The sequence below is a fragment of the Calonectris borealis genome, chromosome 13 (genome assembly GCF_964195595.1).
Source record: "Calonectris borealis chromosome 13, bCalBor7.hap1.2, whole genome shotgun sequence".
NCBI lineage: Eukaryota > Metazoa > Chordata > Aves > Procellariiformes > Procellariidae > Calonectris > Calonectris borealis.
The window spans coordinates 10,582,649-10,606,155 of NC_134324.1; the positions used below are offsets into that span (position 1 = coordinate 10,582,649).

At 43.2% G+C, this 23,507-nt stretch overlaps 1 protein-coding gene across 2 annotated transcripts in view; it reads right to left on the reverse strand.

The window, feature by feature from the left end:
• Window positions 1–23,507, reverse strand: part of LOC142087659 (5-hydroxytryptamine receptor 2C-like) — a 107,646-nt gene that overhangs the window by 4,478 nt on the left and 79,661 nt on the right. The window contains exons 4-7 of one of the 2 annotated variants that reach the window (XR_012675552.1): window positions 19,289–19,489; window positions 5,665–6,470; window positions 796–1,426; window positions 522–669 (exon numbers count right to left, since the gene is read on the reverse strand). Coding sequence is in view for 1 of the 2 variants with exons in the window: in XM_075162110.1 (XP_075018211.1) it covers window positions 1,280–1,426; window positions 5,665–6,470; window positions 19,289–19,489 (1,154 nt within the window). In the remaining variant the exon portion in view is untranslated. The other variant, XM_075162110.1, reaches the window with a different exon arrangement.

Below are 23,507 nucleotides of genomic sequence, written 5' to 3' on the forward strand. Positions count from 1 at the left end.
CCCTTCGTTTTTTGGGGAAGCAGAACATAAGGCAACATTCATGAGAGATGTAGTACGTAACAAGGACTGTCTCAACTGTCTCAACTTTCCACAATAAAAACTTGCCCACTTGCTAGGCCCCTCCCCAAAACTTTGAAGTTGTGGCCCAGGAGGTCAGGCTTTTGCAACTTTTTATGTATTTGCACTGCTCAGCACAGAGTGGAGTAAGTCCTGCTGGACAGCGTGCCAGGACACGCTGTGCCGGGTCGTGAAACAAGCACCCTCCCGGCGGGAGCGTGCAGCGGGGCTGCTCAGGGCAGCGCACAGCTCAGGGCTCCCTGCGCTGCCAGAATCCCTCCCCATGTACTGACACATGCTCCTGCCATCAACAGAACCCATGACTTAGGAGAGTTTTAAGCCAAATTTTTCAGTGTGTAGCGCATGCACCTGACTGTTCGTTAAAGATCTGGTGTGGTTCTTTAATCGTCAAGCAAGCCTTGCTGCACTGATTGTCTGTCTCATATATGTCTAAAATCACTCACCTGAAGAGTCTCCATCTCCGTGTTGTTATGGGATTGCAGCATCCCAGCTGAGAGGGAATGACACATCACATCATACTTTGTCGACTTCTGACAGCTTCAGAGCACAAGTTTCAGTGTGGGTAAAAGCAAACAAGCAGAAGACCTGAGACTTAAAGAAAAATGAGGGAGAGGCAGAACAGTCAATAACAACTTCATAGTTTAACTATGAAAAAAAAAAAGGCGTTTTTTGGTACATGCACCCCCACCACTACATTATCACTAGAACAGCCCACACCTACAGTCGCAGTGGATCTCCCATCACAGGTTTCCTCCCCAGCTGTTCAGCTATTCCCATTTTTTCAAGGGAAGACTGAAGCATGATGACATCTCCTGTTGCTCTCTGGGGGCTCTGGGATGTGTGTGTTCCTGTGTGCAGACGTGTGCGTACATCTGTCCTTCTTTCTTCTGCTGCACCTGCCCAAGGCTTGCTGGTTTTTGTATGCGTTTTCCCAGGAAAAAGCTTCTGATGCCTTTTCCCCCCCAGTCTGAAATGGAGACAAAGCCACGTGCAGTTCTTGGCTTGGCACGTAGCTATCCTAATGATACCGTGACCCAGGGAGGAAACCCATCCAAGAGACATCTGCATCTTTATCACATGATGGACGCTGCTTTTGGAATGCCAGATTAGCATAATTTGTCTGCAAGAATATCAGACATCCTTCATTAGCTCAAAGCTAAACAATATTTCTGAAGAGCTGCTTGTGGTTTGCTTTTTTTCTTTAAAATACATTTTTCCTTTGGAATTTGGGTGTCCATATCCAAGGCCCTCGTGGCTCCAGCACATCAGATGACTGCAGCCAGCCTGCTGACTTGGAAGGGAAGAGCACTGGCCGCCCTCCACGCCAGTGATGAACCTCTTTGTAGGGCTGCTCAGAAGAAAGGCACTAACGGTTAACATGAGTGTCTCTATAGAGAAAAAGGCACTAACCACACTGTTCACACTGACTACTCACACATCACCTAACATTAGCATCTTTAAATTATCACTCAGATAAAAACTATTGCTGATTCACAAGTCATTAAAACAAGGAGAGCCATGCTGAGGTGGGACGCCTTGAGGCATCAGCTTTGGCTCTGAACCCTATCGCCTCCCAAATGCCACAGCCTCTGGGTAGCTGCTCTTATCTTCAGCGGGCACAGGACTGAAGGAGCAGGCCCTTGTCCTCAAAGGACAGCCTTTGAGGCCCTCAGAGGTCCCCAAAGCCACACAGCTGACTCCATGGATGCTACACCCCAGACTTGGCTGTGTGGGGCAACATGTCACAGATGTAGATGAGCCACCTCTGGTCTGGAAGCCAGGTTGCTCAGCCACAAGGCTTTGTGCCTGAGCAAACACGGCCAGCCTTGCTTCTGGCCTCTGGTGGGGAAGGCTGCAAGTCCCTACAGCTCAGGAAGGGGCTGACCCCATGAGTAGACTCCCTGATGCAAGTCAAACGGGGAGGTCTGTTTGCTGGGTCGGAGCCTCCACGTGCACGCTCAGTCTCACAGGCAGCCTGCCTGCACATCTCCCATGTGGTTTGGGAAACAAAGCAACCAACACATTTCAGCCTACAGCACCATTTCCAAGGAATTATTTTCACTTGTTCAGACCAAACTCAAAACAAAACACCACCACACACACTATTCATAAGACAGAACTGTACCTGCGCTGAGGTTTGAGGACTCACACAAAACTTCCAGCGGGTACTCCCACCAGGCAGCCCTAGGGCAGGGCTTCTTGAGGCACCACCTGGTCATGGTTAATGACTACAGCTCAGGAGAAGCAAAGCTGCTGTGGGGACAACCTGACTTTGGTTAAGTTGCAGAGAACTAAACCAATTTTTCAAACTGAGGTAATTTTAAAAAATGCCATTTTTAACAGTTATTTCTGGAGGGAGCAAGGAGAAGAAGGGGAATACTTTATCACCATCTTTGTATTTAACAAGTTTTGGGATTGGAAGTGTTGGGATATCTGCGGACACTAATTTCTGTGATTAAGCAACTGTGGGCCATACTTCAAGTGTGGGAGAAGAAATGAAAGTTATCCTCATCCTGACCCTCATGTTTTGTTGTTATTTTGTTTTTTGGTCAGGACATATTTTTCACTCAGGAAAGAGATTTTAATTGGGGACAGATAAAGGAAAGAGAGGGCATGTTCATTTATTTATTTTCTGATAGACCATGAAAAAAAATTAAGAGTGATTAAACCAACAAACTTTCTTTAATAAATTAATAGCAGCATCACAAAACCCTGATGTGAATGACCCAAAGGAAGTTGGGTAAGTGACAGTATTTAACCATTCACAAAAATGTTATCACCCGCTGGCTGGGAGAGAACGCAGGCGCTGTAAGGCAGTCCCCTTGTCTGTTTATCTAAACAAGTGACATACATCACGTACGGGTCCAGCTGAGTCGCAACGCTTGACATATTTACAGTTCTGGTGCTGAATTTTTTAAAAACATTTATAAAAACTCTGTAAATTCTCTGTTCAATTCCCATTATTTACATCCAAATATAGTAGGTTCCCTTTTTGCCCATACAACAGAATCGGCAAGGGTAGACATGAAGGCTCCTATGCGAAGACAATGCCTGTGTGTGGACTTATAGCGAGTTTGAGGATGCTGTGGAAAATGAGCTATTCACATATGACCTATTCACACATATGCTAGAAGCTACTGTAATTCAACTTATTGCTAAATGCTTTCAAAGTCTGTGGTTGGTTTTTAAATATATATATATGTGTATATATATGTACACACTCACACATATGTACACACACACATATACATGTTTGGAAAAGATGTGCTATGAATGCACCCAAGGAAAAAAAGAACTTAAAAAGCAACGTGATCTTTCTAATTTTTCTGTACTGTTTGAGATAGATAGTCAAATCTGACTCAGAGCAAAGGGCAGTCACTGAAGGCACAAGTTTGCGTCTCTGGCCAGTCCTTTTCCTACTGGTTACCAGACTTTTGGAAAGGCAAGTGGATTCCCGAGCATTCAAACCCGTGGCGGTATCAGCAGGCTGGCACATGGTGCATTTCTGCTGCCTTCTGCAAGCAGTAAGCTCCACTCCGCACTGGGATATCTCGCCTGCCTGCATGGAAATACTATGGATTTTTCCCAGGAGGAGATGGAAGGAGATGGAAGAAGAGAGGACCATCAACTTCAGCGCATCAGGCTGGGAGCAACCCAGCAGCAGATGCAACCCGTATGTTGTGTTTCGGTTGTGGCCTCAGCAAGGTTGTTGCTGTACACAGCAACGCGACAGCACAACATTGCGCTAAACCACTAGCAGAATTTTCCATTTCTTCTACGAGTTAATTTTGGTGGGATGAACACAGCAAGCATAGAGTATAAGCAGTTCATGTTAGTAAAATCCAATTTATCTATGCCTAGTGTAAGCTTTTCTGTTCTGAGGATTTTCATAGCCAGATGCATAAATGCATCCATGTTAGATGGGCGCTGCAGCATTTGTGTATTAGTTAAAACCTTACGGGTGATACCTGGCATTATCTCCCTTGCAGAAGGCAAGGGAAATTGCATGACAGGCATCACCCCAGAGGCACAGTGCCAGAAAGACACAATGCCTTGGAGGGTTTGTCTACACAGGAACACAGAGGAAAATCAATTCAAATTATACATGGTGTGAATTAAAAGCAGATTACCTAAACTGCATTAAATCCCAATGTGGATGCTTTCATTAAGATGTAAGTGGTGTTAATATGATATACTATAATTTACTTTGGGAGTGAAATGGAATAAATCAAATTTAAAAGTTAATTCAGATTAATATTCCATGTAGACTAGTTCCAGGTCTGCTTCCTTCCTGTCCCTGGTCATTGTTTGCTTTTGAACCACATCACCAGCAAGTGATTCCAGTCACTACTCTGTCCAGCTCTGCCCACCCCCTCCTGAGTCAGGAGAAATGAGCGGGGATCCTTGTTTCCGCCTCTCTCCTGAGCACCCCCCAGGGAGGCGTATCCTGCACCGCACAGCCTGACCCCGACCAGCACTAAGCGCACAGCAGCTTCTGCTCTACACCCAAAGCAGTGTTTTATCACCAGCACTGCAAGTCCCAGGATGTTGAAAAATAAAAGCAAATGGTAAACAAGCTAAGGAATACGTAGATGTGATGACCGAGAAGACAAGAGCTCTTACAAAGCCAGAGCGCTCTTCTCCAGGTCAACCAAAGACCCTGATCATCCAAGCAATCTGTGAAGGCAGTGCCATCCACACTGAGCACAGCTTGCTCCATCCCAGAGCTGATGATTATCTGTAAGACCAAAGGAGGGCTTTTTATAAATCTGAGGCACTCCATTTATAAAATGGTTGAAGCAGATAACTGGGGTTTGCTCTGTTTCTCATACTGCTTCTCCAAGTGTGCAAGTGATCCTGGCCAGGATCGCAAAACCACACCAGAACTGCATTCCCCACCTTCCTTAGGGGAGCCAGAGCCTGCTGGGGAACGGAAAGAAAACAGCAGGATTGGGGAGGGAGTCAAAATTTAACAGAGGTCCCTTGAGTGCAATATTGCCCCAGTATGGCAGCAAGCCACTACCCGTAACAGGACATGTCTGGCCAGGTGCCTGCACAACCGCTACACTTTCATGATGTCTCTCTGCCAGGTTTCTGCACAGTCTTTACACGGCACAAATAGGGGTGAGGATTTAAAGTATATATTTACTGTCAACTTGAAAAAGAAAGTTATACTGACCAAGTCTAATAGCATGTATTTGATATATAACTATTAACGTGCCATTCTGGACTCCAGCAAATGCCACCTGAGATAAATATTCAGCATTTTTGTTCATGCAGTGGAAGAAGAATTCAAACATTTTGTCCATGACATATGCAAAGTAACTAATAGTTCTGATCTAGTATTAACAGTAAATATAGAACCTTAAACTTCACTGCAGTATATTAATATATATGATTTTAAGTACTGGACTGGAAAGACAACTCTTTTTTTTCTTTAAAAAAAAAAAAGCTTTGTTCAGAATGCAATATTTACATTGTCCTTTGACAACACTTACATTTTTACACAATATATTTTGGCTACAGATACACCATAGCAAAAGGCTGTGTGAGCCACCTTTACACACAGCTCACTCTTTCACTTACAACATTACAGCTGTTTATGGAGAGCTCTGAAGTCCCTGGTTGCATTTCAAGGCCCTCCTCAACTTCATCTAGTTCCATGCTATTGAGTTCATTGCCATTTCGATAACTAGTTAAAGTCAGGTCTTTCCCATATAAAGCTGTTGAAGCAACATTCAGACACTGATTCTGCCGCAGCGCTGATTTTTTACTGGTCTTGTATTGGCAACGGATGTAATTGGAAAAAGCCCTGCGGTACGTTTTATTGAAGAGTGTGTATACGAGGGGATTAATCCCAGAGCAAACATACCCCACCCAAACAAAAACATCAAGTAGTTCACTCAAGAGGTCTTTATCGCAGGCTTCCTTGCAAAGGACAGACATGACATTAGTGATGAAAAATGGGCACCACATGATGAGGAACAAAAAGAAGACGATGCCCAGGACCTTGGAGGCTCTTCGCTCGTTGTTGATGGACTGCATAGTTCCTTTCCGAAAAAGCACTGCTTCCTTATTTACAGGAGAGTTCAAGTGAGATGCCCCCTCATGATTGTGAAGCATTGAAATGTTCTCTGCGTTGTTTTCCTTCTTGAGGCAGTTTACGCTGCTCCTCCTCTGCTTGGGCACTTCTCCACACATGAACACCGTTGCCTGTCTCTGCAGCACTTGGACGGTCAGGCAATAGGTGATCACCATGATGATGAGAGGGATGAAGAACGCCATGAAGGATCCAATGAGGACGAAGTTCTCATCATTGAGGACACAGGTCCCATTTACGAACACCCTGGAGTCATCCTGCAAACCAATGACCGGAATGGGCATAGATATCCCTAGAAGAACAAGGCAAAAAAGAGAGAGTTATCTGGATGAACGGGGCTCCAAAGAGGCAGCAGCGATGATGCAGGTCCTGCATGCATTCAACCCGCTCCCTAAAGCCGTTCGAAAGAGGATTTACTACTCCCAGATGGAAGGGAAAACCTCGTCTAACACCACTCCTGGGAGCGCAGCTCCAGGGCATGAACACCCTCCGCCAGGAACAAGTGCAGCTTTGCTGTGCTCCACAGCTGACACAGCGAATGCAGCGTAACTCCTTTATCAAGTTATTTTTCTAGCGTTAATTGCAATTTGTGGGTGTAGAAAAGGCAGTCATTACCCTGCTCTGTTCCAGCTGGCCACTCCATGCCTGCCAGTTTTGGGGGAGGGTTTGAAATCACTACGTAGGGTAGATAGTAGCAAACTTTAAAGAGGAAAATTATCAAAATGCAAAAGAATTACAGCTATGAAGATTTAGAAGCAAGTTTCTTAAAGACATTAAAATAATCCTGATTGAAAAATGGCCACTTTTGCCATGACATCATGGACACATGGAAGAAAAGCTCCTGGCTTTCTGGGTCCTTATCGACTATCTCGGTGCAAGCAGACAGTGGTCTCTGCAAGCTCTGCATGCCCAGGCATTTCATGCACAAGCAGTGTGAAACTGAGAAGTACCACAAAGACAGTCTCGCTTGAATTCTTAAGGCAATTACATGAAATGAAAAGGCTGCAGCATGCATCTGCCTGATTCCTACCCCTCTATCTTGAATACAGAGCTAAAAACTGGAACAACAGACAATGTGAGAGTAGAAAAGGTGTAACTAAAATAGTAATCAGATTGACATGACGGTCTGAAATCAGAACCCCAGCTACAAACGCTCTGGCTGAAAGGAAGGAAACTTTAAATTATTCAATTATAATAATAACTAGAGCACAGCTTCCAGCTACTCATAAGCACTAAGCAGACTAATAAGCCTTGGGAATCACTGCACTTGCTAAGGCAGTTTTTCTTGTATCCTGATGGCACAGCACTTTTTATGGTCATGGACTTAATGGCAGACAAGTGGGATTAAGAACATTTTGGATCCCTTTTCCCCTTCAGCATCACCCAGCACAGTTTGTCTGTCCAGGATTTCAGGACATCAGGCCTTTCTGAAGCAGAAGCAGGAGTCCTGCATGGAGGGTCTCTGCAGACGGCCATGTGTCCATGCTATTTGGCACATGGGCAGAGCAGACAGCATGTCAAGCCCAGAGCACGATTGTCCAGGACTGCACATAGTAGCCCGCACCCACTAGCTGCGCGTTTGTCCCTTGTAGAGTGAAGGAATGAAAGAATGAAAGCATTTTGAATAGCTCTAATTCAGATGCATTTACTTAATGTCCTCCAACACTGTTTTCCTCTAAGGAATATATATCTGTATAACTGATCTACTCTATCTTGTGAAAGTCATCAGCAATTTACTGTGGGGATAGAAAGAAGAGGGAATACAGGACTCATGCCAGAGGACTGGATCTCACTTGAATATTTTTCATGCGTACTGAGATCCAAACTTTATCCCTTGATCTGTGGAGCTCAGTCCCACACCAGGACAGACCTGAAACCTTCCAAAGAAATCTGTCCAAACATAGCCAAAAACAACAAAAGCAACAACATATTTTGGAATACCACAACATATGTGTACGTGAGAACACGGAAAAGACATGGTGGGCCAGATCTAGTTAGACCATTATGGGTTCATCTAGCCCTGTCTGTTGTCTTTGGCAGGTACCAGAAGTTTAGGGCCATGGTACAAAATGGGGCAGCTGTCAGCATTATAGCTCAGAAAATTCCACAGCAAGAAGTTGCATCCACACCTCATTTTTAAAATAACCTTTGAGAGACCTATCTTCTGTGAATTCTTGATCTCATGTATAACTCCACAGTACTCAGTGGCATTCAGTTCCACAACCTATCTGTTTGTCATGTGAACAAAGTATTTCTTGCTCATTTTAAATTTGCTATCTGAAAATTTCCTTTGACTACCCTCAATTCCTTTACTGTGAGAAACAGTGAATAATCACTCTATGGTCACCTTTTCCAGCTTCTTAGTGATTTTATAGACCTTTATCAGGTCTTTTTCTACTGTCTGATATCACTTTTGGAACTGAAGAATGCTATTCTATTTAGTCTCTCCTCATGCCAAACTCATTTTATGCCTTTGATTATCTTTCTCCGTTTCTTTTCAAATTCCTCCCTGTCCTTTTAAAGAAAGGAAAAAAACTTCACATCCCAGGAGTTAGAGAGCAGCAGAATGTCTTTTGTTCTCCCCTTCCTACCCTCTGGCCGCCTGGCTATCAGTGAGCACTCACTCGGCAGACATGTCTGTGGGGCTGGCCATGCCCTTCCTTAGGTCCTTCACCCAAGAAATAACCAATGCTGAGGCCACTGTTGTGTCTGGATTGCTTTTTTTGGGTTGCTGTGAACAGCACAGTCCTAGAGCTAATCCTGTGGGACTCTGAATTTCTAAACAGAAAGAGTGACATGCTAAAGAGATTAACCAGGGCATTTTTCCCATTAGAGCTAAGTGTTTTCCAGGATTCTGCAGAATACATCTGCAATTTGTCACTACCATAAAATTACCATTTGCCAGTAATCTAGTGAAGGAATTTCTTCTGAAAAGTAATGATTATAAATGCCTTCTGTGATTATAGTATGTGTTTCCTCAGCCCAAGTGATAGTTCTAGGATTCGGTCTTCTTTCCCTCTACATGCTAATGTTTATCAGCTTACCCTTGGCAAGGCACTTGCCTCCTTTCTGGTATGTTAACCCCTGTTACCTTGCCTGTGCCAAATCCCTGTGACTGCAATAACCTCCATCCCATCAAGCCATAGACTCTACCAGTAAATACATCTTTCTAATGCCTTGGCTCCATCAAACCACAGACATTCAGGGAGGTGGAAGAGCAGTCTTGACACAAAGAAGAAATCTGAATTAGATCAATGGCATTACACTGGGATTATATTTGCATGGATAATTTTATGCTTTAGAGCCCTCTATAACACATATCCTTTGAAATAAAACTCCAAAATGAATAAAGGTTCATTTATGAAGTAGTCATCATTGAATTTATTATTGCTTTAGCCAAGGGAATTGAGATGAGGTTTCAGGGTATCTTCATGGTCAAACACATAAAGTACATTTGGGAAGAATAACCTAGTTCTGGGATATAATGAATATACAGATCAAGAGCACTGATGTCAGCCTAAAACTCTGCACGAGCATGAGATACCTCAGTGCTGATGACAGGGAATGAGGAGGTAGCTGCTGTAATGGAAAAGTGTCCCTCACCTCTCTTATAACAAAGTGGGATTTCAAACTGAGAAAGCAGTTTGAAGAGAGCAGAAAGAAGAGAGAGAGCACCAGGTCTTTTTTTGCTCTTTCCTCCAATCCAGGAAAATCCCATCCTTAACAGCGATAGGAAGAAAGATGCCCTTAGAGGAGCTGCCAACACACATTCATTCAGCTTCCAGCGTTACCCTCATCTCAAATGCTTTCTTCCACATCACACTTCTCCTTTGTAACTCGTTCTTTAATAAGAGATTTATTACTCATCCACCCCACAATCCAGCCCTAAAGAGAACTAAGTCTTTTATGTAACTTGGGCAACAGGGACTAACTCTACACCACCCCAGTAGTGAGAAGTGAAGTGTGGAAGGTCTTGGACATCCCAGAGGGGCTTCCAAAATAGCTACTGCCACAATCCCATATGCACAAATACCTGCTTGTAGACACAGCTCAAACCCTGGCCCTGATTTCAATAGGGTTACCCGACCAGTACGTGCTGTGCTTACCACTGAGCATTCCCATGGTGCCTGAACACGGATAAACATGAATGCCTGCCTTACTTGAGTTCAGCTTTTGAACAAGCACAGAGAAGGCATTCAACTCCACTTGACTCAGGCAACCCACAGCGCTGACACTGTGGTTGTAGCTGTTCATAATTTAAGAACTAAGGTCAGTTGGTCAGAGAAAGCCAAACTCACTACACCAGCGCAAGGACGGTGAGTGCCAAATCAGGCAAGAGACTCCGCAGCCTGCTGCTGTCCAGCCTTATTGCTGTTCAGCCCTCCGAGCCCCAGTGCAGAGCGTTTCATGAGCTTTTGCCTTGCACCCAAGCTGACACATTCTTCATCAACAAATGTCAGGCTGATTTAGTGAGCTGAGATCTCCAGCCTTGGAGGCATTTTCCAGTTGTGCCAAATAACCCTTTCTAACTAAGGCGGCAGCGAATTCCCAAAGAGAGGTGGCGTTGTTCCAAAAACTTGCAAGGTAAAAGCATATCACACTTTGCCCTTCAGAGCAAAGATGGTCCTCTTGCTCGATGTTTGAGCAGTGCCTAGGGCAACTGGTTTTGCCCCAGAAAGAATAGACAACCAGCCACCACCAGCCAGCAAGCCATGAACCAGGTCCCTGCTAGACTCAACACTGAGAGCTCTGTGCACCCTTCTGCCAGGCAGCAGCTTGAGCAGGACATCCCTTTTCACCACAGCAGTTCACAAGGGAGAAGATGAACGTGATTTTTTCCTCTTCTTCCCTCCTTTAGCCTCTGTCTGACAGAGTAGTGGGAAGCAAGACAGAGAGAGATCCTCCGGATTACAAATCCAATTACAGTTGTTGTCCTAACTGCTTCTTGTCAGATTTAAAGATGTTCTTAAGCCAGCAGAACGGTTCACCAAATGGGGCTGAGATGATGCTGTGGACACAGAGTAACAGATGCTCTTCACAGATTCTCAATTAATAAAACAAAACCCAAATGACTACAAATACGGCTTTGTAAAACATTTACTAGCTTGCTCCAGAGAAAAAAATGGCTAAAAAGTCCAAATTGACATTCACAGAATTTAGACTTAAATGAAAAACAATAATGTTTTTGTGTTTAATATCTTGCTTTCTTCTGTGAAAGCCCGAGAGACTGATAGAGATTACTGGGAAGATGGAATCTTTGATGGTTATTTCTACTAGAAATAGAAAAAGAAAGGAAGTAATTTCCATTCTTTCTCACAACACTCTTATACAAGAAGACATTCCATTTCCTCTGGGGACAACCACCTCACTAAAGAAAACAGAGGCCTGCATATGGGTTTACTCTGTCTTTCCATGTGTGGGATTCTCAGGGCTGAACACAAGAGGGGTCACATTTTGCTGCAGTTACATGGGCTTAGGAATGCCAGGGATCACCTCCCCTGGTGTCAGCATTGGAATTAAAGTCTGCTGTGGTCCATGGCAAGGGCTCTGCTGATGCAGGTGGGCTTTGGACCTCACTACCATCCTCCTGGCATTTACACAAAATTAAAAAAAAAAAAAAGCAGAGAGAAAGAGCTGTGTGCCAAACAAGCCTATGGCTGCCACAAAAGCAGTCTGCACTGCAAAACCAAGAACACTGCTGTCCATGCTAAACACTGCATGTTTAAATCCATGTCTTTAACCTTATATTTAACCTCATATTTATTATTATACAAAATAAACGTGGGTTACAACTTTAAGAGACATTCACCTGAATGTTAGCAGCTGCTGTAACTATGCATTAGCATTAAAGTCTGTTAGAAGAAATAGGAACTGACTCCCCTAACCCCTCAGAAAAGGGGAAAGAAAACTAAAACAAATCCGTTTGGTTTCTTACAGACGTGTCTCACAAAGTGCCTGCACATTTCTCAATAACTAACAGACAGCAAGAAGTAAACCCTAACAGACAGTAGCCTCCTGACTTGCATTGTAAAAGAAAAGGCACCGGTTTCAGGAAGCAAAGCTCTTCAGAGGCAAATTGAAGAATGTGGGCTTTTGAAGTGCTCAAAACCACAAAAATTCCATATATTCCCCATATGTCAGCAGACTAATTGCAGTGCATTTTGTGTGCTAATGCAGCAACAATGCACCTTCAGGGCTGGATTAGGTCTAGTTTTATCTAACTGTTCTAATAAAACAACAGTGCCAGCTTTGTATTGGTTTAAAGTCAAAGATAAAAGGTGGCTGAACTTTGAAGGATCTCCCTGCCTGCAAGGAGCACAACTGCAAACAGAGGAAAGTAATTACTGACTGTGCCTGAACAAGCAGCTGACCCTTACTTAAACCTTGCGAGAGCACTGAACAACCCGAGCCCAGATGGACAACCAGCAAATGCCTGTAAAAGACAGAAGAAATAAATTATTTTCCCACCTGCCCTTCTATTTTGCTAAATTACTTCTCTTGGTTTGCCCAGCCGCATGTTTCCAACGCTGCATTTGAACAAAGGGGGATGGGGCTCTTGCTCACAGCATACCTGCCACCAGGGCTGGGCTTCCCCAAGAAATCAAACAGTGATGCCTGAACTGGTGCTCAGTAGCAGTAACCTCAAACAGGAGACACTGACATCTCCCTTGCTCCTGGGAACGGATGTGGTGGGATGGTCAACCCATCTTTTGTGCAAAACACTTCACAGACTATCACCATCTGCTGCTGCTGTCCGAGGCAAAACATTTCACTGACGTCTGATGACAAAATCAAACCAATCCAGGCACCTGTGCCTGAAATCCCAAGGTAGTTCCCTTGCTATGAACTCACCTTGTTATCAGCTGCTATGATCTTCCTCACCCTGATAACTCTTGCTGATGTGCTATGGAGATCAATGCCCCTCTTGAGAATCACGGTACAAACACTCAGGCAAAAGCATGTCTTTAGAGAAAATAATCTTGTAATCAATTCAAATGAATGGGAAACAGAGGCAGATGAAGCCTTAGCGTCATGCCCTAGGCCATAAAGCAAGAGTTTCTATCTCACCCGTGACCAGAAGATAGGCCTGAAAAAGTTTTATAAGCACAAACCTGCTCTGCTGCTCCACCAGAAGCAAGTAGTAGCCTGGCTTGCAATGCTGATGCCACCTCTGCGCTCACTTGAGGCTAACAAAATCTATCAGGATCGCCACCACTGCAGCAGCTCTGCCTACAGAAATCATCAACCATGGCCCTCATGCTCGTGAGGGAAGAATTTCAGTCAAACATACACTGTCAGACATTTAATGTCAAAGATAAAAAGGCAAAAATACAATTTTCTCCCAAATCTGGAGAGAAACTAATGCTACCGTCCTTAGGCTTTACTAACATGCAACCATTTTTCTCAGCAATAGTATTACTGTTCTTCTACTAAAGCAGTGCTCGTAGTCAGGAATTTGTACACTTTTCCAGGAGGTGAAGGGTGCCTGTCTAACCTTTGCTTTGCCAGTGATAGTTGTCTTAACACTGCTTCCTCATCTCCAAGTGATGAGCCACAAACAGAACCAGTCTGCTTGGTAGGAAGGGTTTGAGTAAAATCCTGGTAACACATTTTGACCTTCCACTTGATGCCTTCTCCATTAGTAGTGTTTTCGCCATTTTTTTCCGTGAAATGTGTTCAAAGGTTTGTTTGCTAACCCGGGCCTGAAGCCTGCAAAGAAATTCATGGGTGTGTGCTCCTATCCCAAAGCACAGTCTCTCAGGAGCAACTACTGCCCAGCACCAAAGAGAGGGTGCTCAGGAGTAAGCATGTCTCATCAGCAAGCATGCCATGGGAACAAACAAATGCCTTGCTGAGAAAGCCACTGATCCCAGAGACACACCTATGGGCAGAAATGCAAACCAAAACCCTAAACATGCTCTAAAACCAGGACCCGAGGGAGGCTACATGAATTACTCCAGTCCCCCTTTACCTCCATGCACAACCTGCTCTCAGCCGGTAAGTAGACTACAATTCCTTTTAATATCAGTAGTGCCACTCTAAGCATGTTCCTCAAACTGAGTATCATTTCCCACTGGGATTATCTCCAGTGAGACAGGGGAAGGCTTAACTGATACCTGGAGGCTCTTTAAGGACATCATTAGGACAGCTTGCATATATGGGGCTACTCAGCCTTGTGAGAGAGGAACACTCAGGGCAGAAGCAAAAAGCTGTTAGACATAAGATCACTTAATCTGAGATGAGCATTTACTGATCCTTGCAACACACATCTTTCATACTTCTATAAATAGATCTCCTCAATAAAACAATGAAGTAGTATGGAAGTTAAATGGGGATGTAAAATTCCTTTTTAAAGTTGAATGGTTTATTATATATACAAACCCCAGATATCTACCTGAAATCGAAATTATAATATCACCAGTGAGTCAGAGAGAGAATGAAAAGAAAAAAGTCCAATTTTAACACATATCATGGTATTACCATAATTCAACAGTGCATTTCCTTTTTTTGTTACTTATTTTGTTTTCAAACAAACAAACAAACAAACAAAGATGCGGGGTCTGCTTATGGCATGGATACAAAGAGCAGAATTCAAAGAATAGCCTTATCTCAGTCGCTTATCAAGTAAATTGAATTTACACTATTACTAAGAATGTGAAACTGTGAGCTGGGAAACTGGTAGCATGCGTAACTTTGGCGCTCTCTGGTAAATGACTAAACCTTGAACTTTCTGGGAAGCAGAAGAAAATCCCTTTTGTGCTAGCAGGCACACACCTGAGCCACAAGGAGCTTCAGAATTAAAATGTTTTACTTATTTTCATACCAGAAGCAACGTGTGTGCACCCTTCCACATCACTGAAGTTCTTTCATTCACATTTCCAAAGTGATATTTCTTTTATATTAATATTACCCAGTTACCACTTTCTCCTGTATTATATGGTGTGCATTTAGAGTTTGACTAGCTCCTCATCACTCCTGCTGAGAGCTGCACAAGGATCTCCCCTCTTGGCCAGGGTGGCCCAAGGCCACCTTCCTCAGAGCAGGATACAGGGAGTCTGGTGAGATGGTTAAGTCCGCATGTTACCGGTGAAAACCTTTGCACTTGCAACTATGCAAAATCTGAAGTCTTGAAACAACATCAAGATTCTGCCAGCAAGCTCACATCTATAATTTCTTTTCATTTTCAATTGTGTGGATATTTCTGTTGCCTAAATTTCTATTTCCAGCCTCAGCACAGTGCTGTCTATCACAAAACTCATTTTCACAAGCCCAGCACTTCACTGCACCCACTTTTTCTCTAACTGAACACAAAAAGTCTTGCTCAGGTTACATTTGCTAAAACACAGGACAACTGGCTGCTATGTACTTTAATCTGGAACAAACAGGCCTTTGGAAAAGACCCATTCATAAAGCAATTGTCAACAGACAGGAGGACTCTGTTATGTTCCCCTGCTTAAAAACCTAATCATAGGTTTAGGCATGTGCAACCTGCCAAATTCATAGCTCAATGAGCAAAGAACCTCTATTATATATTTTGCTGTCAGCATTAACATTTCAGGAAAATGGAATGCAAAAGCTACTAAATTAAGATAAATTACATGCTTTTTCCTTCCTATTTTAAATTCTGATTTAGGAATTGAATTCAGGATTCTTTACATGGGATGTATTTAAAAGTTTCTTCAGTCCAACTGAAGCAGGATTTTGGAAATGCAAACTGACCAGCCTGCACTTAAGTGCTGCTTTGAATTTGATACTTAATCATGTACAGAAATGCACAAATTCTTTTGTGATATTTAATACTGAAGGGAGGGTGAATTTACTTAACCTATTTCATCTTCTTGAAAAGTGCATGGGATTTCATCAGGCCTTTCCAAGTGACAATTAGGTAAGAGCCAGAAGACAGCAACAATACACTTTGGGTGAGTTCTTCTCTTTCATTCCATGTTCAGTTTATTCCTGTGTCTGTCACATTTCTAAATTCATTTATGAAGTAAAAATCGTTACGCTAAAATAAGCTATATACATACCAAAAGTACTTTTCTTTCTCCATTTAATGCAACCTTTCTGAAGAAAGCCCGAGTAAATGGGTAAGCGCTATCGCATGCACTGGGGAGGGTGGAAATCCAACAGCATTTCAATGCCCTGAACAGACTCTCTGGGGAGTATCGATTCTGCCTGTATTTTCAAAAAATTTTCTTTGCAAGCAAAGACTCCCCTGGGCCAGCTGTATCTGCATCAAAGAGAACGAACAAAACATGAACAAAGCCCAGACATGTTGTACACCCTCTCAGCTATGATCCCAGCAAAGGAGGGCACGCAGGTACAGCTGTAATGCATCTCCCTTCCCAGCCTGGGGAGGGAAGCGCTGCCTGGGGCAGTCCCTCAAAGCATTGTGCACTGCAGACATCCTGCTGAGCAACTGCTCGCAGCTTCTTCCTAAAGACTTTTGGATGCTGGGGAATAAATGCAGCACCCATTGCCTTATTGAGGGCTGACGGGCCATGTGCCTGCAAAAGAAAAGTGCCATTCCACCTCCTTTCCAAGCTATTTCTTTTAGTGTTCATTATTTCACCTGTTTCACATCCTATTATAAATACAGACTTGTAAACATCAGCTGAGAAAGCTGGGCAGGGGTGAGGTGTTTGGACTCTACAGCAGCACAAACCCACCTTGCCTACCCTGGCTCTGGTACTTCTGTCCTTGGGAGGCAGTAGAGCCCATAATGCTCCTGTTCTCCATCGTCCCGAGCCCACTCCCCACCCAGTAACTCCAGAAAGAAGTAGGTCTCTGGCTGTCTTTACATCTATTTGGTTAGGCCCCAGACTTGCTTACTAGTCTGCTTACTCAGCGAACCATGCATGAAGTAGTCGTTGCCTTACTTTATTCCTTGGACCCATAGTCCAAACCACAACCTAGCCCTCAAGGCCCTCAAGCCACATTCAGCACTAACCAAAATTTCTAAGGATATGTCTGCAACATGCAAGGCAGCACAGGCAAAAATTGCAAGATATCTGTGGGTATATATCAAAAGACAGGAAAAGTGGTGGTGATTAATTGGGACGTATTGGAAAATGTGAGATCTGGGCATGACGTAGATGGTATAGAATAAGGGGTGGATACTGTCCTGGTTTCGGCTGGGATACAGTTAATTTTCTTCCTAGTAGCTGGTATAGTGCTGTGTTTTGGATTTAGTATGAAAATAATGTTGATAACACACTGATGTTTTAGTTGTTGCTAAGTCGTGTTTACATGGTCAAGGACTTTTCAGTTTCCCATGATCTGCCAGGTGCACAAGAAACTGGGAGGGGGCACAGCCAAAACAGCTGACCCAACTGGCCAATGGGGTATTCCATACCATATGACGTCATGCTCAGTATATAAGCTGGGGAGAGTTGGCCTGCTAGCAGTGACCACTGCTCGGGAACTGGCTGGGCATCAGTCGGCGGGTGGTGAGCAATTGCACTGTGCATCACTTATTTTGTATATTCTATCATCATTGTGATTATTATTTTCCCTTCCTTTTCTGTTCTATTAAACTGGCTTTACCTCAATCTGCAAGTTTTACTTTTTTTTTTCCGATTCTCTCCCCCATCCCACTGGGGGGGGCGGTGGGGAGTGAACAAGCAGCATATGGTGTTTGGCTGCCTGCCAGGTTAAACCACAACAGCTCCAGAAATGGAAGCAGAAAAGTCTTGTTGCCCAGGTTTTGCAATGTGCTACTTAATGCTGCTGACAGATTTATACGGCTCTGCCAGGGGGATACCGGCTGCTCCCTGTGTGTTAAGTGCAACACAGGGCACAGCTTCTGCGCTGACTCTGAACTGCCCGTGCAAATCGAGCCCAAGCATCCTGCACGTGAAGCTGTTCGCACGTGACTGCTTATGCACTGAATTCAACAGCTTTCTTTCCTATGCCAAATAGGCAGCACAGAGATTCTAAAAAATAATTTCAAAAGTTAAAAATTAATTGATTAAACTCAATCTAATTTCACTGTGGATTGTACTACCTAGAGGAACCACAGCAGGCCTGTGGCACGTGAAAATTTGTTTCTAGCAGATATTCTTGTTAAATTCATGAGGAGAAAAGGTATATTTCCCCTATTTTTTTTTGCTTTATTCCATAGCTTTTTTCCATGGCAAGCTTCTTCAAAAGTGGTCCCTGCAGCACCCAGACATCCAGTATCATATTGCAGGCAAAACCCAAGAGAAGTTCAAGCACCTGAAACATGCTTTTCCTTGCAGTACAGCGCTGAAAGTGGCAACCACTTTATAAAAGAAAAATTAAATGTTAAATCTTTGTAAGACTGCATTTTATTCAAGCAAAAAAGGCAATACAGCAGAGGGAAGTGGTCATACAATTCTTCTGACCCTGCCTCAAATGTCTCTTTTATAAAGCACATTGAAAGAATTCCCCAAAAAATGTTTTTCTTCTCATAATTCCTCATATTACAGAGTCATCTTGCTATCATTTTTCCCTTTCTTCCTTATTTTACTGCTGCTTTATTCATCGCTTTTTATCAAAATGATACAAAAGTGTCTTCTCTTACATCTACTCCTCATTTACTATAACTTCAAACTTGCTAGCTCAGTACTAGCAGCAATCCAACTGTGCCAAAGCATAATATAGGCTATAAAGCCTGCGCAAGAGCAGTAAATACCTCGCTGTTAGCCTGCCTTCAATTCTGCACTGCTTCACTTAAACCGCTACCAGGATTTGAGCGAGTGTAACTGCAGCAACTGCAGTGTAGACATGTCATTTGTACTGGCTGGGTTTTCCTTCCAGAGTCTTTGCTAATGCTATTTTCTACTTTGTTTACACAGCAGTTTTATAGTACCATTTGTCTGTGTTACCGTCATTATCGGCATATTGATATGTACACAGCAGCAGTGCTTCAGCATTGGAAGTGGTGGTATTCTGAAAAATGACTACTTATTTTGGTCACTGGCCAACCGCAATGAGAGACTTCTATTTCCCAGTAACCATTTATTATATTCAGGCATGCAGGCCAGGTAAATTAATTTGAGTATCCTCTTAAAAATCCTAAATGAAAATTGGAGTAACACTATTATTCATTAAGACACAGTTAAGATCGTGAGCCGCATTGCTTACCTATGGATATGGTCCAAACTGCAGCAATTTTCATAATAGCCTTGGTGCGGGAATTGAAGCGGCTGTGCTCAATGGGATTGCGTATTGCTACATACCGATCAAGAGAGATGGCACAGAGATGCATAATAGATGCAGTTGAAAAGAGCACATCTAGGGAAATCCATATAGGGCACAACTGTTTAGGCAAAGGCCAAGCATAATCTGAAACATAGAGAGAAAAGAAATGAAAGGAAAAAAGAAAAGGAAATAATTTGGGAAGCTAGGCCATCATTTCTGAGAAACTGTTGGGATATTTTAACTCTATGATACCAGTAAGGGGCACATGCATGAGGAGTGGACGAAGAAACCTCTCGCGGGGCCTCTCTCCCGGCAGTCCCTAGCTCTGGACACTCCATAAACCCCGTAGCCAGTTCCCACACTCTGTTTTTGATGATCAGTAGCTAAAGGCAAAGAAACATTTGGCAGTGCCTCCAAGTTACTATTCTAGCTGTGTTCCTCTCTCTTAACCTTTCTCCCGTATCTTTCAAAATCAGATACTACATTCATTTATAATTGCCTCATCACATTCTTTTCATACATTGCATAGCGCTATGTGGCATTAACTTCACTCAGATCCGTTCTAAAGCTCTCTTGATATGTACTGCTCAGTTTCTGTCTGCTGAGGAGAAAGGTAGCAGACAGTTTTTCTACACAGTCTAACAACTCGCTAAATGACACTACTTCACCTTAAATATTCTCCCCAGGCAGTGTGCCTTAACAACAGAGGAAAACTTGCCTCCTTACAGAGCAGCTGGGATTGAGTGGCTGAAATCTGAAAACTGTTTTGAGGGTAGACAGAGCTGAGTATTATTCTGTACAGAAACAAGTATGCCAGCAAACTGAACAGACTAGATAGCTACCTCTGACAGCAGCTGGCACGCAGCTAATTTGGGTGCCTGCCTTTATTAATCAGTTTACTCAGTGCTGAAGTACAGCTTGAGAATAAAAGTGACCCAGAAAGATCCTCAAGGGGCACTGGTATTTAAATTAAAGCTCAGAGAAAATTGATTTGTGAATGATACTCCCATGTTAATGCCCAGAATGGATTGTGTGGGATCAATAACATGTCCTGCCAAGCTCTGGGCTTCTAACACACTTATCAAAACAAATCAACAGTATCTATAGCAGCTGAAAACATGAGAGACTTCATAATAGTTGAATAATGAGATATTCTGGTGTCTTCATTCAGAACATGGATATCTAAAGCAATCTTGAAGTTTACCCCAAGGATCAGAAACATCACTCTGCAGAATCAATGTTATATTAAGAAAGATGCAGCTCCATCGTACTGATCTCAGATGGAAAGGGAGAAACGTTAGTCTCCGAAAGCATATTTTGAAACAAATTACCCAGCCAAGAGAGACCCAGGATACCTTACATGCAGAAACCCGAGATGAACTGAACCAGAGCAAATTATTACGAATTGTCCCAGCGAAGCCCAGGAACCCTTCACAAAGAGCACAGCAGAACAAGATGGACACATTAGCTCATTTTACCACTGGGAAACCCACAGAAGAAGTGGAAGTAACTCACGAAACCCACACAAGACCTCAGCTCTGGGGAGATAAACCATTTATTTCAGCAAATTTGCACCACCCCTACTAGATGGACTGTAGGTGGACTGAAATCCAAAGCAGCAAGCATTTAAGAGGTCCTTATCAAAGGGAACTAAGTAAAGCAGTTTGTGGCTGGAGCATCTTTACTTTAAAAGGCACCTCTGCTGTACAAATGAATTGAACTTGGTTAAATTATGACTCAGCTCCTTTATGAAGCTACGATCAAATTCTGCACCTCCTGCTCTCGTTCACACTTTGCAATAGCTTAGGACATCATTGCCATCAACCTGCAATTGAGCTCACAGCTCCAGCTAAGCACACCTCTGATTGCTGGGTCTTTAATGATGCCTCAGTGAACGCTCCAGGGAAGCACAAGTCTGATCTTCAAGTGGTACCCGTGCTCCCTGTACAGCCCCAGGTTTTTGCTGCCAGCCCAAGCTAAAACACGTTCAGTCACTCTTTATCCCTCACTACTTCTCCCTCTTGAGTTGCTAAAGCCAGCTTTCTGATACAGGCTGAAAAGAGCTATGAGCACAAGACCTGGGGAAAAGCACCGGGGAGTGTGCCCTGATGGATGAAGCGGTCCCTGTGAATACGCGTGGGACGACTGTGACTGTGCAGAAGCCTCTGCACAGAGGGACAGTGATGGTGATGGCTGCTCCCCCCACCAGGCAGACGACCAGGAAATCTCCGGTGTCTCCAGAAAGGGACGCCAGGCCTCCAGGCTCTCTGTACGTGGGAGCATCTCCAATCTGATCTACGGCGCTGCAGTGGGTACAATCTGATTCTTGACATTTGCTAGACCTGGAAGAGGTTTCTACAGCAACAACCTTTTCAGCATTATTGAATGATGAATAGCCTCTCTCACTTCATTCTTTGAGCTACCCGAACACTTCCCATGACTGATTCCCCCTGGAGCAACTTCTGCTATTGATGTGAACTAGGCAACGGTATTACAACCAAAAAATTAGAAGAAGCAAAAGTGACAGTAAACATTCATACCCATGGTGTGAGGTTAGTAGGTGTCACCTGCTGTCAGCCCTGGCACTGCAGAAACCACAGCCACCAACAGCTCAAAGTAATGTTGCCCAGAATTACTGCCCGGGCAAACTGTCAGGATGTCTTTAAAGATAAAGGTGATATGAGAGCCCTCCTAATGGCTAATCCTTTTAGTCTTTACCGTCCCAAGGCACTCCGTTATGCTTCTAGCTGAAAAGGCAGTTATATGAGGAGACATTTTACTTTCTGAGGAAATTTCCTGAAATGATCTGCAATAATAAAATGTCACTCTGGAAATTTGTAGAATGGCAGCTTGTAACGCATGACTATACCTTGATAGGAAGGGCATAATATATATCCCATCTCAGAATGCAATTACTTTTAAGTAAGCATGGTGTGTGCATTTGAAAAACACCTACACAGCCTACAAAGCCAGTAATTTGTAAAAAAAAGAAAAAAAGTTTATTCTAATTCTGTTTAGAATAAATGTACAAAACACAGGAAATGTGCCCTGTGACTGTGCCAAGATGCAAACAAGGATTAAAAAACAATTATGTTAACGATGTTATACCTTTAAAACAATCTTATCCTCAGAAATACTCTATCTGCAGAAGGTAACATTTCTCTAATTTGTTCTATTTTCTCTCATTTCATACACAAAGAATAGCAATTTCCATATATTTAGAAGTGCAGATGACTGAGTGAAATGAATTCTTGGACCCCAGCACTTCTAAGCTTTAGTAATTGTATTTCCAATGGAAAGCATGCATCTCAGTCCAAATTTGACTGCAGAAAGAATGAAACAGTACTAAACACCTGGGTAAGCAAAAACCAAATTCTTTGTAAGAAACTCTGATTTTTGTACCTTGAATTAATCTGTGCCCTTAAAATCAGTCATATATTTAATGCACTGGCTGGTAGACCAGACAGGACAGTGCTGAAGGGAATTAGATTAATCCAGCAGGTCAGAACAAAAGGCGATATTTCTTTACTCAGCGTGTAATCAAACTGCAGATTTTTTTGCCTCCAGACATTTTGTGGATGCTAGAAGTTTACACTGGACAAATTCATAGAGAAAAGCGTATAGAAGACTACTGCAACGATATTACTTTTAGATCAGTGTTAGCTTCTGGCTCTGATCAGGATAAAAATACCGTGTATGAAATCCTGGAAGGAAACTTCTGCAGAATGCCTGTGTATATTGCTTCAGCCTCCAACGCTGAATAGCATCTCATGGAACCTGAGATGCTGTCGTTCTTCATGGGAAACACGGGTCAAACACTCATATTTAACCAAGAGCCATGGTCCATAAGTGAGATTGCATCTCCTGCGCTGGGATAAAAAAGCAAACCACAGTTCTTGCATGTCACTGAACAGCTGACATGGGCACAAACTATTGGCAGCAAAATACAGAAACTCAAAAGCATTTTGGCAAAGTCGCAGACCATTTCTGTGTGTAGCTAATTTGCTGTCAGATGAGAGTTCCCTTAAATTTTTTGTGCTTTCCATCAAGAAAGATGGCAACAATGAAATTTAATCACTTTTGTCAAAGGTTTTATGCATATGGGTAAAAAGTGTTGTGTAACACTGTTATTATGGTCATTGTGCTGTTCACTGCATGAGAG